This window comes from Coturnix japonica, chromosome 19 (assembly GCF_054131305.1).
Source record: "Coturnix japonica strain WE chromosome 19, WE-NBRP24, whole genome shotgun sequence".
Lineage (NCBI taxonomy): Eukaryota > Metazoa > Chordata > Aves > Galliformes > Phasianidae > Coturnix > Coturnix japonica.
This window is the reverse complement of record NC_140681.1, coordinates 5065987-5077442: the sequence shown is the minus strand read 5'-3', so window position 1 is coordinate 5077442 and position 11456 is coordinate 5065987. Positions and strand designations below refer to the sequence as shown.

Sequence of the window (11456 nt, the reverse complement as noted above, 5' to 3'; positions counted from 1 at the left end):
TCAAGGCGATATAAATGGAAAGAGGTGAGGGCCCAGTGTGCCATAAGGAAAGCTATTGCTCCCTGTGAGTACAGGGGAGTGCTGAGATGCAGCCTGCAGGAGTGGCTCCTTCACGTGTCCCAGCTGGCCAAAAGCCCTTCATGTCCTGCTCTCACTTCAGTGCCGACCCTGCTTTAAGCAGGGTGGGGAAAGAGGTGATGACCTGAGGATCCTTGCAGGGGCTGTGATGGTCTGTGAGCTGTGTGACTTGCTCTGGCAGGGTGAGGAGGGAGGATTCTTCTTTAAATCCTTTAAGACTTGGATGCTGCAACATAAGACTAAGGTTGAAGTATATTCTGCCTTTGTACATCTTCTAGGCTCTTTGTTCAGTGAAACTCTTGCTTACTTGGGGAAGTTCTGGCCCACATGCTTCTACTTGAGCAGTTTCAGTGCTGCATAAAAACGTCTTGGTCCTGACATAGTGTTTGAGCTTTCCTGTTGCGAATGTAAAATCCATATGGCGTTGCTTCTCAAACTCATTAATACTTTCGACATCTTCCAGTGACTGTTCACTGCCCAGTGGATCCAAGTCAGGTGTCTAGAAACAGAACATGCAGATCTGTTAGCCCAGATGTGCTGGGCACATATACCACATCAATGCTGCTGACACATTCAGAAGATGTAACCCTGATTCCTGCACATCCAAACTCTATCATGCTTGAAAACACATACGTTGCCCTTCAGCACGGAAGACAAAAATCAGAACAATGACAGCCCAGAAAACAGGAGTAGAAAAATACATTCACTCTAAGAATAAAAATCAAGCATTTTCAGACTTCATAATTATTATTATTACCTTGAAGACAGCTCAGAAATGAAAAGCCTTAGTCAACAGGTTGAATGCCAGGACCCTGCTAGCATAATAACATATTAAAGCTTATTAAAATAGCTTTTAAAGTTGGTTGAAACATGGTGCTCTCCCAGCACCTCTAACTGTTCTATAATTACCACTTAATTCCCTGCTTTGCTTGTGTGGGACTGGAAAACAAATATTTGCAAGTTAAAACGCCAGCAGTTTTTGACAGTTGCCTACTTGTAACTGCTCAGCATTTGCACATGGGATATAAAAAAGCCTCACTGCATTTTACACAGACAGAAAGCTGCTCCCAAAGCTCCTTCCTAATGAAAAGCATCACTCCAGATTACAGAACACTATGGTGAATTAGGAGCAATTATTTAATTACCTCATTTATTCCTTCATTACAATGATGTAGATTCCTAATTTTGTCTCCAAAGATCTGGTTTTGCCTTGTTGTTCTTCTTTAAATGTAAGGGTTTGTCATGATATTTTGCAAGCAATAGCAGGATAAAATAAAGCTGGATAAAATTAAACCTTCTGAAGCTTCTCGTTTATCTCATTTAAAAGACAGATAACTACTCCAAATCGATGACATGCCCATTGTTAAAGCAAACTAATGGAAGTCACCTGATGTTATCTCCAGCATTTTTTGGCTTCTAAAAAGCAAAACAAAATCACACCAACAGCAAAGCAGAATAGAGCAGAAGAGCTGGCACAAATCCTAGGACAACATAATTAGCTTCTAGCTCTTTACACAGCCCGCAGAGATGGTCTGTCTTCACAAATGGATTCACTGGTAACTGTAAGCTTTCTCGCAAAGCCCAGACCAAACAAAAAGGCTTGCCAATTCATTCCAACATCTGAGACTGCACCTTGTAAACAAGAGGAGGGTGTGATCCAAAACAGACATGCTGGAACGTAGGCACAGCCACCTGGCAGAATCACAAGGAGCCCATAGGCATTCAGCTATCGCTTTCTGGAACGTTGGTAAAATCCACGATCTAACCCCATTTTGCTCACATGCAGTCACTCTGATTCTTACATAAACTTCCCTGATAAGGACAGAACCCAGAAGAACCATCTCACTGCCTAGTTCTGGCTGTGTCTCAAGTTCTATATGAAACATGAGAATTGTTATTTCCAGCACCACTGTCCTCTGTACTTCATCCTTCTGTTTTCTTGCCTACCTTTTCCTGAGCAAAGACAGATAAAACTAAAATGAAGGAATAGATTTGGACCATCTCTTAGAAGCAGTTGGTACGTGCTGGGCCTGTGTTAGTCTGGCAAAGCAAATGACTTTCCCTTCTCAGAGAAGACTCCACAGATGAGTAAACAGAACAAAGCATGCTGCTTGATTGCACCAAAACCATACCCAAAACAAAAGCAAAGGGTTGGTTCTTTACCATAAAGTTCTCTGCATTTGAAAGCAAAGAACACAAAGGCAAATACCATTTTCAAAAGGAGCTTACCTTTAATGCTAGGTTACAAGCATTTAAGTAGTGGTGGGTCAGACAACCATACAACAACTTGAGTTTTAAGTACTTACAATTCAATGTCATCAATTCTCTTAAAAAGAAAGAAGCAGACCTGATGCATTATAGATTATTTCAGCAAAAGTAATGCAAAAGTAAAGGAAGACAGGAGTTTGCAGCATGACCAAGGTAAGTGTGTTACCTGCTACATTTACAACCCTATAAGCAAGCCACCCTTCAAGCAAGGATGCTGGCTTGCATATGTCACCAGGAATAAGTACAAATGGAAGCAGTGGTACCTACAGATGATTTATCTTCTCAGGCTGTTTTCTTTTATCCCCAGTTGAAGTTTTTGAGGAAGCTTACTGCCATTATATAATTATGTACTTTAACCAGCATCAGCAAGCCTAGAGGTTATGCTTAGAATTGTGAGAAATCAAACAGTAAGACAGATCCCAGAGCACACTGCAAGAAGGGTTACTGATTTCAGGCATACTCTTAAACAATCATAACTCTAAACTTCCATAACTGCATAAGGAAAGCTGCAAATGAGGAGCAGCTGCCAAATCAGCAACGAGAGTATTAAAGGAAAACCTTAGCCCATCAATAATACAGGTATTTACACATAGGGAACGTTTTAAGACAGAAACTTAACCCTCACAGAGATTAGAATCAGATCAACTTGGAGGAAACATACCTCTGGTTTGCTGTCCACAACATCCACTTCAATATTGACCTCCGCCTGTAGGATTTTCTGTTTCGTTTGTTCAACGGTCAGGCTCAATTTGTTGATGTAAGACTGAAGTTCCTCTGCAGAGTCCATGTTCAGCTCCACTAAAGCTTTGTGAAATTGATCCATTTGACCATCTTCCAGAAGTTCCTGCAGACAAATTAGAGCTGGCTGTGATGGATGATATAAGGTAACCAAACATGCACTAGCTACGTATGTATACACTGCTCTCATTATGGGAGACTCAAAATACCTCACAGAAAAGTACTATTCAGAACTCGTAGGCATATCACAGAACCACAGAATCACAGAATTGTAGGGAAGGGAAGAGACCTCTAGAGATCATCGAGTCCAACCCCCCTGCCAAAGGAGGCTTCCCTGGGACAGAGGCGAGGCTGACAGGCCTATAATTACCCGGGTCTTCCTTCTTGCCCTTTTTGAAGACCGGACTGACACTGGTTGTCCTCCAGTCTTCAGGCACCTCCCCAGTTCTCCAAGACACTGATGATGTTCTGCAGCCACCTCCATTGAGATGTGCGTCCTGAGCGCGGATGGAAAGTGAAGGGAAAGGAGGAGCGGGGGATGGAGGGGCAGGAAGCGCTTGGTGCCGGCGGGAGCAGTTCCGGGCCATGGCGCCATGGGAAGGTGATCGGGGCCGGGAGGAGCGGGGTGTGCGCCGCCAACGGGGTCGGGCCGCGGTGCGGGGCGTGGAGGGATGTCGGGGGAGGAGCTGGCGGTGCTGCGGCACGCAGAGGCGATGCGTGCGGTGCCAGCGAGTGCGTGGAGCTGAAGGAAGGTGTGTAACATGTCCTTGCTCTGGCTGTCGGTGAGCGGGACGAGTCGGGGCTGCAGTTCTGTGCTGGTGTTTGTTGCTGGGACCGGCTGCCTGAGCAGAATGGGGGCAGCGAGAGGGAGGCTGGACAAGCGGCAGCATCAGGAGCACGGCCCGGTTCTGCTGTGCTGATGGTGCTGTACGGCTGTGGGTCCCCACTGAGGGTCGGTGAGGCAGCGTGGCCCCGTGTGTGGACGTGGGATGTAATCAGAGTGAGTGGATGCAAATGGAGTCGGAGGTGTTACAAGGAGAGGCTCTGGATTGGAACAGGGAGAGCAGAGCTGGTGTGTCCCAGCAGGCAGGCGTAGTCAGGTGCCCTTTGGAGCCTGCTGTTCTTGGTGCTGAGCTCAGGAGCCCCATCAGATCAGCGTGGTGCTGCGTGCTGCGTATGGCAGCGCCAAGAGATTCCCTTGGGGAAGAAGGGGGAGGATGAAGGAGGCCGAGGGCCCTTTGCTCAGGGCCAGCTCGTCTGTGCCCTCTTGCTGAGCGGAGAGAAGGGCTGCCCGCTGGGCACAGGCAGTGCCTTCTGGCTCCCGTGCCGTGCCCTGTCCTCCAGCCCCCTCCTCATGCCATGTGGAACGCCAGTGCCAGCAGTGCCAGCAGTGCGGCCGCCATGTTAGAACCCTGGCCACAGCCGTTACCTTGGTCACCGTTGGTCACCGTTGCCCAACGCAACGCACTCGCCTCTTAGATCTACGGCCGGTAACAGCCATGTACGGGCCTAAGAGAGCGAGGCTGGAGGAAACCCACCCTTTAGATGGGAAGATGGTTCCGGGGACCGCGGGGTCGAAGAGGAGGAGGAGGGGGCCCATTGCCAGCACCATCAGGCAGCAGTCAGGCAAGGGAGCCCATTGCCATCGCGCCTGGACCAGGCGCGTGACCACCTCCGTGGAGCCCATGGAGGTGGATCCACCTCCAGATGAACCCATGGAGGTGGATCCACCTGAGGATGAGCCCATGGAGGTGGATCCCCCCGATGCACAGCTGGCCTGGCACCACACCACCGTGCCAGGCCCTGCAGCAGTACCACCTCAGCTGCAGCATCGCTGGTCCAGGCGCTGGGCTCCGTACCGTCTGCGCGGCCCCCGCCCCCGGCATTAGCCGGGTGGCTTCATTTAACATCAGCTCCTCCTTTGAGACCTTGCGGGCCCCCGGTTCCATCTGAACCCTTTTTTTATTGTTGTTTTTATTGTTGTTGTTTTTATTGTTGTTGTTTTTATTGTTAGATTTAGTTAGTTAGTTTAGGTGTTAGGAGTAGGTTATTGTTCATGTTTTTTAATTAGGAGTAGGTTATTGTTCACGTTTTATTGTTAGGTGTAGGTTTTTGTTCTTGTTTTAGAGTTAGGCGTAGGTTAGTGTTCGTACTTAGAGTTAGGTGGGTTCCTACCAGCAGCTGGCAGCAAACAGCGCTCACTCGGTAAGCACACGTCTGCTTTCTCACCCAAAGCCATGAGTGCTGCTCCATGAGTGAGGAGGTCTGTGACATCTCCGAGGGATGGGATTTGCATCTTGTGACTTTTCTGTTGCAGATTGTCGAGGAGCAGAGCGTGAGTGGCTGTGAAATGCAATTGGGAAATGCTTCATGGAAACAGTCTGGAGCTGTGTCTGGAGCTTCCTGCGTGGCCATTGTAAGGTAGGTGTGCCTTACTGTAAGCGTGCTCTGAAGCAGTGTCGGTTAAGCACAGCTCACTCCTCTGTCTTCAACAGATCAGCTTTCTGCACTCTTTATTTCCGTGGCTGGCGTTGTAGAGCGCAGCAGCAGCAAGGCCGTGAACACGTCCACAACCAGGTACGTGAACGTGGGTGACTTTAATGGCTAGAATAACATTGCTGTTAGAATTAATAAGGCAGTGGTCACGCATGTGTGCTGGAGCTCAGGGATAGGTTTATTCTTGCCTGCTGAGCTTTTCCCTTATTTGACACCCACCCATCCTCTCTTGCTTCTCTTCCCTTTCAGTTGTTAGAAAGCTCCCTGACTGTTTCCCAATTGATTCTTGCAGGACTCGGAGGGTTTTGAGTCTAAGACCTGGGAGACGGTGAAGCAACCCAAGGCAAGTGCTGCTCAGCTGAGCAAGAAAGCCAAGAAGGAAAGCAAAAAGAAACGATAAGGGCTTGAGCAGGAAGGCACAAAGGACAGCAGAATCGCCTGGATTGCGTCCTCAGAGGTGCACCAAAGGACACACGCTGCGTGGTCCGGTTTTCAGGCCTGGCCGTGCTTTCCCTTTCCTGGACTGCGGAGAGGAACTGAGCAAGTTTTAGTCAATACCAGTATCCCGCCTATTTGATTTCATATTGAAAAGTATTTTGGATGCATTTAGCATCTCTTTGTTGCAAATAAAAGCGAAACAAACATTTGAATGGTGGTGCTGCCTCTTCCAATAGCTGATCAATACAGTGCCTGGCTTGGGCTAGTAATCGCAGGACCATGAAGTTTTCGGCTTCACATCCCTACCTGAATCACAGAATCACAGAATTGTAGGGGTTGGAAGGGACCTCTAGAGATCATCGAGTCCATCCCCCCTTCCAAAGCAGGCTCCCTACATTACATCACATCACACAGCTCGGCGTCCAGTCGGGTCTTGAATACCTCCAGAGAAGAAGACTCCACCACCTCCCTGGGCAGCCTGTTCGTGTCATCACAAACTTGCTGAGGGTGGTCACTATCCCCTCATCAAGGTCGTTGATGTTGAACAAGACTGGACCCAGCACAGACCCCTGGGGGACGCCGCTAGTTACAGGCCTCCAGCCAGATTCCGCACCACCAACGACAACCCTCTGCACTCTGCCAGTCAGCCAATTCTCGACCCACTTCATCGTCCACTCATCTATCCCACACTTCCTCAGCTTTGTTATAAGGACGTCATGGGGGACAGCATCCGGGGCTCCGCTCTGCTCTCCTCAGGAGAGATGTCTGACTGGAAAGGCCTTTCCAAGCGAATGGTAATAGGACGGTGATGAAAATAGTATATGTTCCTGATGGATTCACTAATAGAATGAAATAGGCAGAGAAAGTTAGAAATGGGGTCTGTACTAATATGGGATGTACACATACCCCATGTCAAACAAGAGCACCTGGCATAAGCAGTTTTTAACTAACTAGTAGTAGCCTGATTCTGCATTACTGAGTTCTCAAAAGTCACCTTCATTACCAGTTGCAAAGAGCAATTGAAGTGCTTGGTTATACTGCATTAGAATCCCTTTAACTACCACTTTAACATCAGCCTTGAGGGCTTTCCAATATATACTTACCCTGTAATTACCAGCTGAAGCAATGACAATCAAATCAGATGTTTTCTCGGCTCTCCTTATCCCGTGCTTAATCCATTTCACCTCCTCCCCACCCTTGCAGGGCTGTTCCTCTTGCTGTCCATGCTGAGGATATCAGTGGTCCTCTTGTGATTAACAGTGATGCAATCAGAGTTATAAAAAGGTAGTTAGTAAAGAACAAGCTGTTCTAAACTTAGATTAACCTGAAGCTAAGCAATGAAGTATCCTCCAGTTCCTTTGGTGAGCGAGCTGACTTTGCCTATCTTCTTTTGTCTTTCTTTGCCATATCTGCTAATACTGATTATAATGGTGGTCTGGCTACGGCTCTTACTTAATGAAGGTAAGTTGGCTGCATGCATGTAGAAAGGCTTTGTCTCTTAACTTCATCTTTAAAGCATTCTGTGAGCTATTTTTAACCTGATGCCCCTCATCACAGAGGGAAAATAAAGGTGTGGTTTGGTGGTTGAATGCACTTTGTAGATTCCCATTTAAAAGAAATGCTTCCTAATAACTTTGCGTGGTTTTCAAATGCTTGTGTTGTAGTTCATCCTCTCTGTGTATTTTGGGTAGGGAGTGGATTTTTCCAGGGGAGCTGTTAAGGGATTCTCTTGTTAATGTTAAGGCTGATAAAAAGCAGTTTCTTAAAGGAGCAGGACGTGCATTTTCATTTCTTTGTGTATTTTGCATCTCTTTCTGCTCTGCCACTGTTCTTAATTCTGACATGTCAGTAACTAATAAGATGCTTTGGTTTAGGCTAATAATAGGCTTGCTGATGTACTCCTGGGCATAAAGCTTGGCTGGTTTTGCTAATCCTGGAGCACAAGCAGTTGCAGCTGAGGAATCAATCGTAAGTTGACTGATTCCAATCAAAAGCAGTAATTCTGCCTTTGAGGGACAACTGTAGGGAGGAAAATAAGAATAAAAACTGGCTTCAACAAGCCAGGTTCTTACTTAATGTTTTAGTAACCATTTCTATAATGGATCCCCAAGGAGCAGAGATAACCAAATGATTCCTTTGGACCCACAGACAGCAGTGGAACAGAAGGTGTTCACCACAGCTGAGGCTTATCTTCTAATCACCTTTCCTGTCCTGCCTTCACGTACTCGTGCATTTGTTGACTCTCAGCTCCTATTTTTCAGTTTTAATGTACAGGTGATGCTCATAGAAATCCCTGCTTGCTGCTGGCTGATTCTCCGCACATCCGAGTGCACTCTTTTGGATAACCAATGACAGTAACAAGAGTGCCGGCTCTATGGAGTTCTGATAATGGTACAAACTACCCTGAGTAGCATAGGCATGGCTTATTTCTAATGTCTGAAAAGCAGAAGAAAATGTATTGTGTAGGTGAAGGGGAGCTGTGCCTTGTTCTAATGTTGAGTTTGGGTGTCAATTTTTCCCTGGACAGAGGAACTCTGAAATAATTTGATGCCTTGATTGAGTTATATATGTACATACGTATACATACACATATGTATTTTCAGGTTCTGTGTACTGCATTTACCTTTCTAATGCCAGGCCCTAGGATGGCTGTTATTTGCATCAGGATCCCATGATCTAAATTCCCTCTCAATCAATATGATTACATGTGTTACCAAACTTCAAGATACTGGTGTGCTTGAAGAACTGCAGCATTCAAGTATTTCTCTATCACTCTTAAGAAACTGAATAGAGCAATGGTCTTTTTAATATCTTCTTGACTAATTAAGTCATATTCAATTATCTTATGCCACTTTAGGTGCAAGTGGGGAATAAAACAGGTGCATAACTCAGCTTTACCTTTAACGTAGTTGCTTAATAAAACTTAATTAGCTAAGATCAAACACTTGTACAGGCTTCTTGTTGCCTAGCTGGGGTTGAAAAGCCTTAATTCCAGGTGGAAGGGGTTCAGAAGAATTTTGTCCAGCTCCTAGAGCTACTAACTGTAATGTAACAGATCTCTAAATCTACCTTCTAGAAGAGACGCCTCCTGCAGAAGCAACTAAGAAACAATCTGATGTGTCTCCTTCTGAATCTAAATCTGAAGATGAACCAACAGATGCTGAAAGCCAAAATGATACAGCAAGTACAGAATTTGAAGAGGACAAACAACCCAGCGGCCCTGTGGGACAACCACAGCCCAAACCTGCTTATCTGAGTTCAAAGCCAAAAGCAAACTACCATCTCAGGCGGCTGGTCTCAGAACCGAAGATAAGACCCTCCCATGTGGAAAGGAGTGTTCTCTGCAACATCATGATGGTGAGTGCGTGACCAGACTATCTATCTCTTGGCATATCTGTTGTTTTTGTGCCTCAGCTCGTATTATTATTTTTTTCCATCTCTGCCTGAGATATCTTCAGGACTGGTTTCTGCCTCGTTAATGAACTACAAGAGGTTTTCTCTCCCTGTCATCCCTATTTGGAATGATTCCTGTTGTATACCAACTAAAGGTAGTACAAAATTGAGCAGAGTCACTACAGAATCACAGAATGACCCGGGTTGGAAGGGACCTCAAGGATCATGTAGTTCCAACCCCCCTGCCTGGCAGGGCCACCAAACATACACCTTTACTAGATCAGGTTGCCCAGGGCCCCGTCCAACCTGGCCTTGAACACCTCCAAGGACAGGGCATCCACAACCTCCCTGGGCAGCCTGTTCCAGGGCCTAACCACTCTCCTAGTAAATACTAACTACCCTATGTATGTATAAGTGTGTGTGTGTATTAGTAAGGCATGTATATGTATTTGCAAAGTCTTTGAGAACTGCATGCAGATTCATACAAATACCAAAAGATACATCTGAAAGAGTGGAAGAGATTAGGCTTGTGTATGGCTTCTTTCCTTGCTCTTTGGCTGCATACCCTGTTGCAGCAGGGGCTCAGGAGGTAAGGCTTATTTCTGCCTCCTCTGTCTCTGTGCTGTCCTCTCTACTTACATTGCATGGAATTTTAAACTGCAGCAAAGTTACCCACGTTTACTTCTACCAGCTGCGCTGGCTGCTTTGTTAGGCCAGAATTGTGAAGGACTGGTATTGTCTTAAACTGCTGTATCTGTTTGACTGGCACACCCTGAAGCTGACCTTTAGCATGGAACCAGGAATATCTCATCTTAAATGATCTTTGGCATCGGATAGAACAAGAGCAGTGTCATGAGATTTTGTTTTTAATTATTATTATTTTTTCCATTACTGGTACTAGAAGAAAAAATGCTAAGAATAAGCCTGGAATTGGCTAGGTTACGTTTTGGCTCTCCTAGACCTCTTTGCATATACAAAAATTCACTTCTTCAGAGCAATCTGAAGATCTGGATTTAAGCTCATCCCTTATAGCATAAGAGCCATAACACCACAGGCTTGTTGGTTGTGTTGGGTGGACAAGAGAAGGGATAGCCATGAATGGTCTCACATTATTTATACCCTACTTGGGAACTTTACCTCTTTCCAAAGTGTGCTTTCCATGACAGTTCTCTTCCCCTTTTCTTCACCAGCTGCTGTTCTCCATGCTTTGTTCTCTCGCTTGGACTTTTCTCAGCCATTTGCTCCAGATCTGTAATGTCCTGAGGATTCAACTCCTGCCATCCTCTGTGGCTGTCGATGTGGCTTGGCTTTGTGATTTACTGCGTGGCAATGTTGTGAAAATCCTGGGCTCCCCAAGGCTACAAAGCAGAGAGCTGTTAGCTTCAATCACGGGCACGAGATATGGGAAAACAGAACAGAGTGCAGCTCAGAGGACTGCCTCGAGGTAGAAATGAAGCTGGTAGTTCTATGGCCATTAACAGCAATCCTGCTCAGCATCAGTGAGAGCTACTCCCGTGTGGCAGGGGAAGGTTAATTCTCTAATAAAGAAATGAGGGCTAAGCTGATGCACTCGGGTCACAACAGCTGCTTTCTAAGTGAGCAGTATTGATTGATTCTGTGTTATTAAATGGACCACAGCAAGCAGCATCCTCCAAGCACAGAGCTTGGAAGTGTGCTCTGCAGTAGGAAAGTAGCAAAGTACAAATCACTTTTAGAGTGGCTAAACACCCTTAGCACCCATGGAGTGTGTTCCCCTTCACTGCTGTGCAGAATATACCCTTGTCAGTGCACAAGGTTGGATTCCAGTGCCAGAGACAGTCACTGCCAGCTCTGTGGGGCCATGAAGGAAGGGGCAGGAGGGGGATATGCTACAGTTCTGAGGTGAAGGAAACTCCCCACAGCCCTGCATGGGGAGACTGTATAACGGTTCTGCTGCCTGTAATTACGAAGCACGCCGTGTTTGTCTTTCCCACAGCCGTCCACGCGTCCAAATATTTATGCAGGGCAGCGTGCTTTTAAATAAAACTTGTTTGCTGTCCGTCTTT

General features: G+C 46.3%; 3 protein-coding genes and 1 long non-coding RNA gene across 7 annotated transcripts in view; 2 read left to right on the top strand and 2 right to left on the bottom strand.

The window, feature by feature from the left end:
- LOC146757814 (uncharacterized) overlaps positions 1-3862 on the bottom strand; it is a 7268-nt gene extending 3406 nt beyond the window's left edge. Inside the window, exons 1-3 of the mRNA XM_085520226.1 lie at positions 3455-3862; positions 3008-3190; positions 386-577 (exon numbers count right to left, since the gene is read on the bottom strand). Coding sequence (XP_085376352.1) covers positions 386-577; positions 3008-3190; positions 3455-3847 — 768 coding nt within the window. The 5' untranslated portion in view covers positions 3848-3862. The remainder of the gene's footprint in view (positions 1-385; positions 578-3007; positions 3191-3454) is intronic.
- LOC107322896 (uncharacterized) overlaps positions 1-6230 on the top strand; it is an 8704-nt gene extending 2474 nt beyond the window's left edge. The window contains exons 1-4 of one of the 4 annotated variants that reach the window (XM_085520242.1): positions 3659-3836; positions 5402-5505; positions 5580-5661; positions 5873-6230. In XM_085520242.1, coding sequence (XP_085376368.1) covers positions 5435-5505; positions 5580-5661; positions 5873-5980 — 261 coding nt within the window. In that variant the 5' untranslated portion in view covers positions 3659-3836; positions 5402-5434 and the 3' untranslated portion in view covers positions 5981-6230. Of the gene's footprint in view, positions 1-3658; positions 3837-3917; positions 5290-5401; positions 5506-5579; positions 5662-5872 lie in introns of those variants that run through there. The other 3 variants (XM_085520245.1, XM_085520243.1, XR_014935931.1) reach the window with 3 other exon arrangements.
- LOC146757813 (uncharacterized) lies at positions 5738-10689 on the bottom strand. Its single transcript, XR_014935935.1, has 2 exons — positions 10549-10689; positions 5738-7264 (listed from the first exon to the last, which is right to left on the bottom strand). It is a non-coding gene; the product is annotated as an uncharacterized LOC146757813 (long non-coding RNA).
- LOC146757812 (uncharacterized) lies at positions 7264-11449 on the top strand. Its single transcript, XM_085520240.1, has 3 exons — positions 7264-7479; positions 9095-9375; positions 10602-11449. Exons 1-3 carry the CDS (start codon positions 7356-7358, stop codon positions 10857-10859), a joined length of 663 nt encoding a protein of 220 aa, XP_085376366.1. The 5' UTR covers positions 7264-7355; the 3' UTR covers positions 10860-11449.
- Positions 11450-11456: the final 7 nt, after the last annotated feature.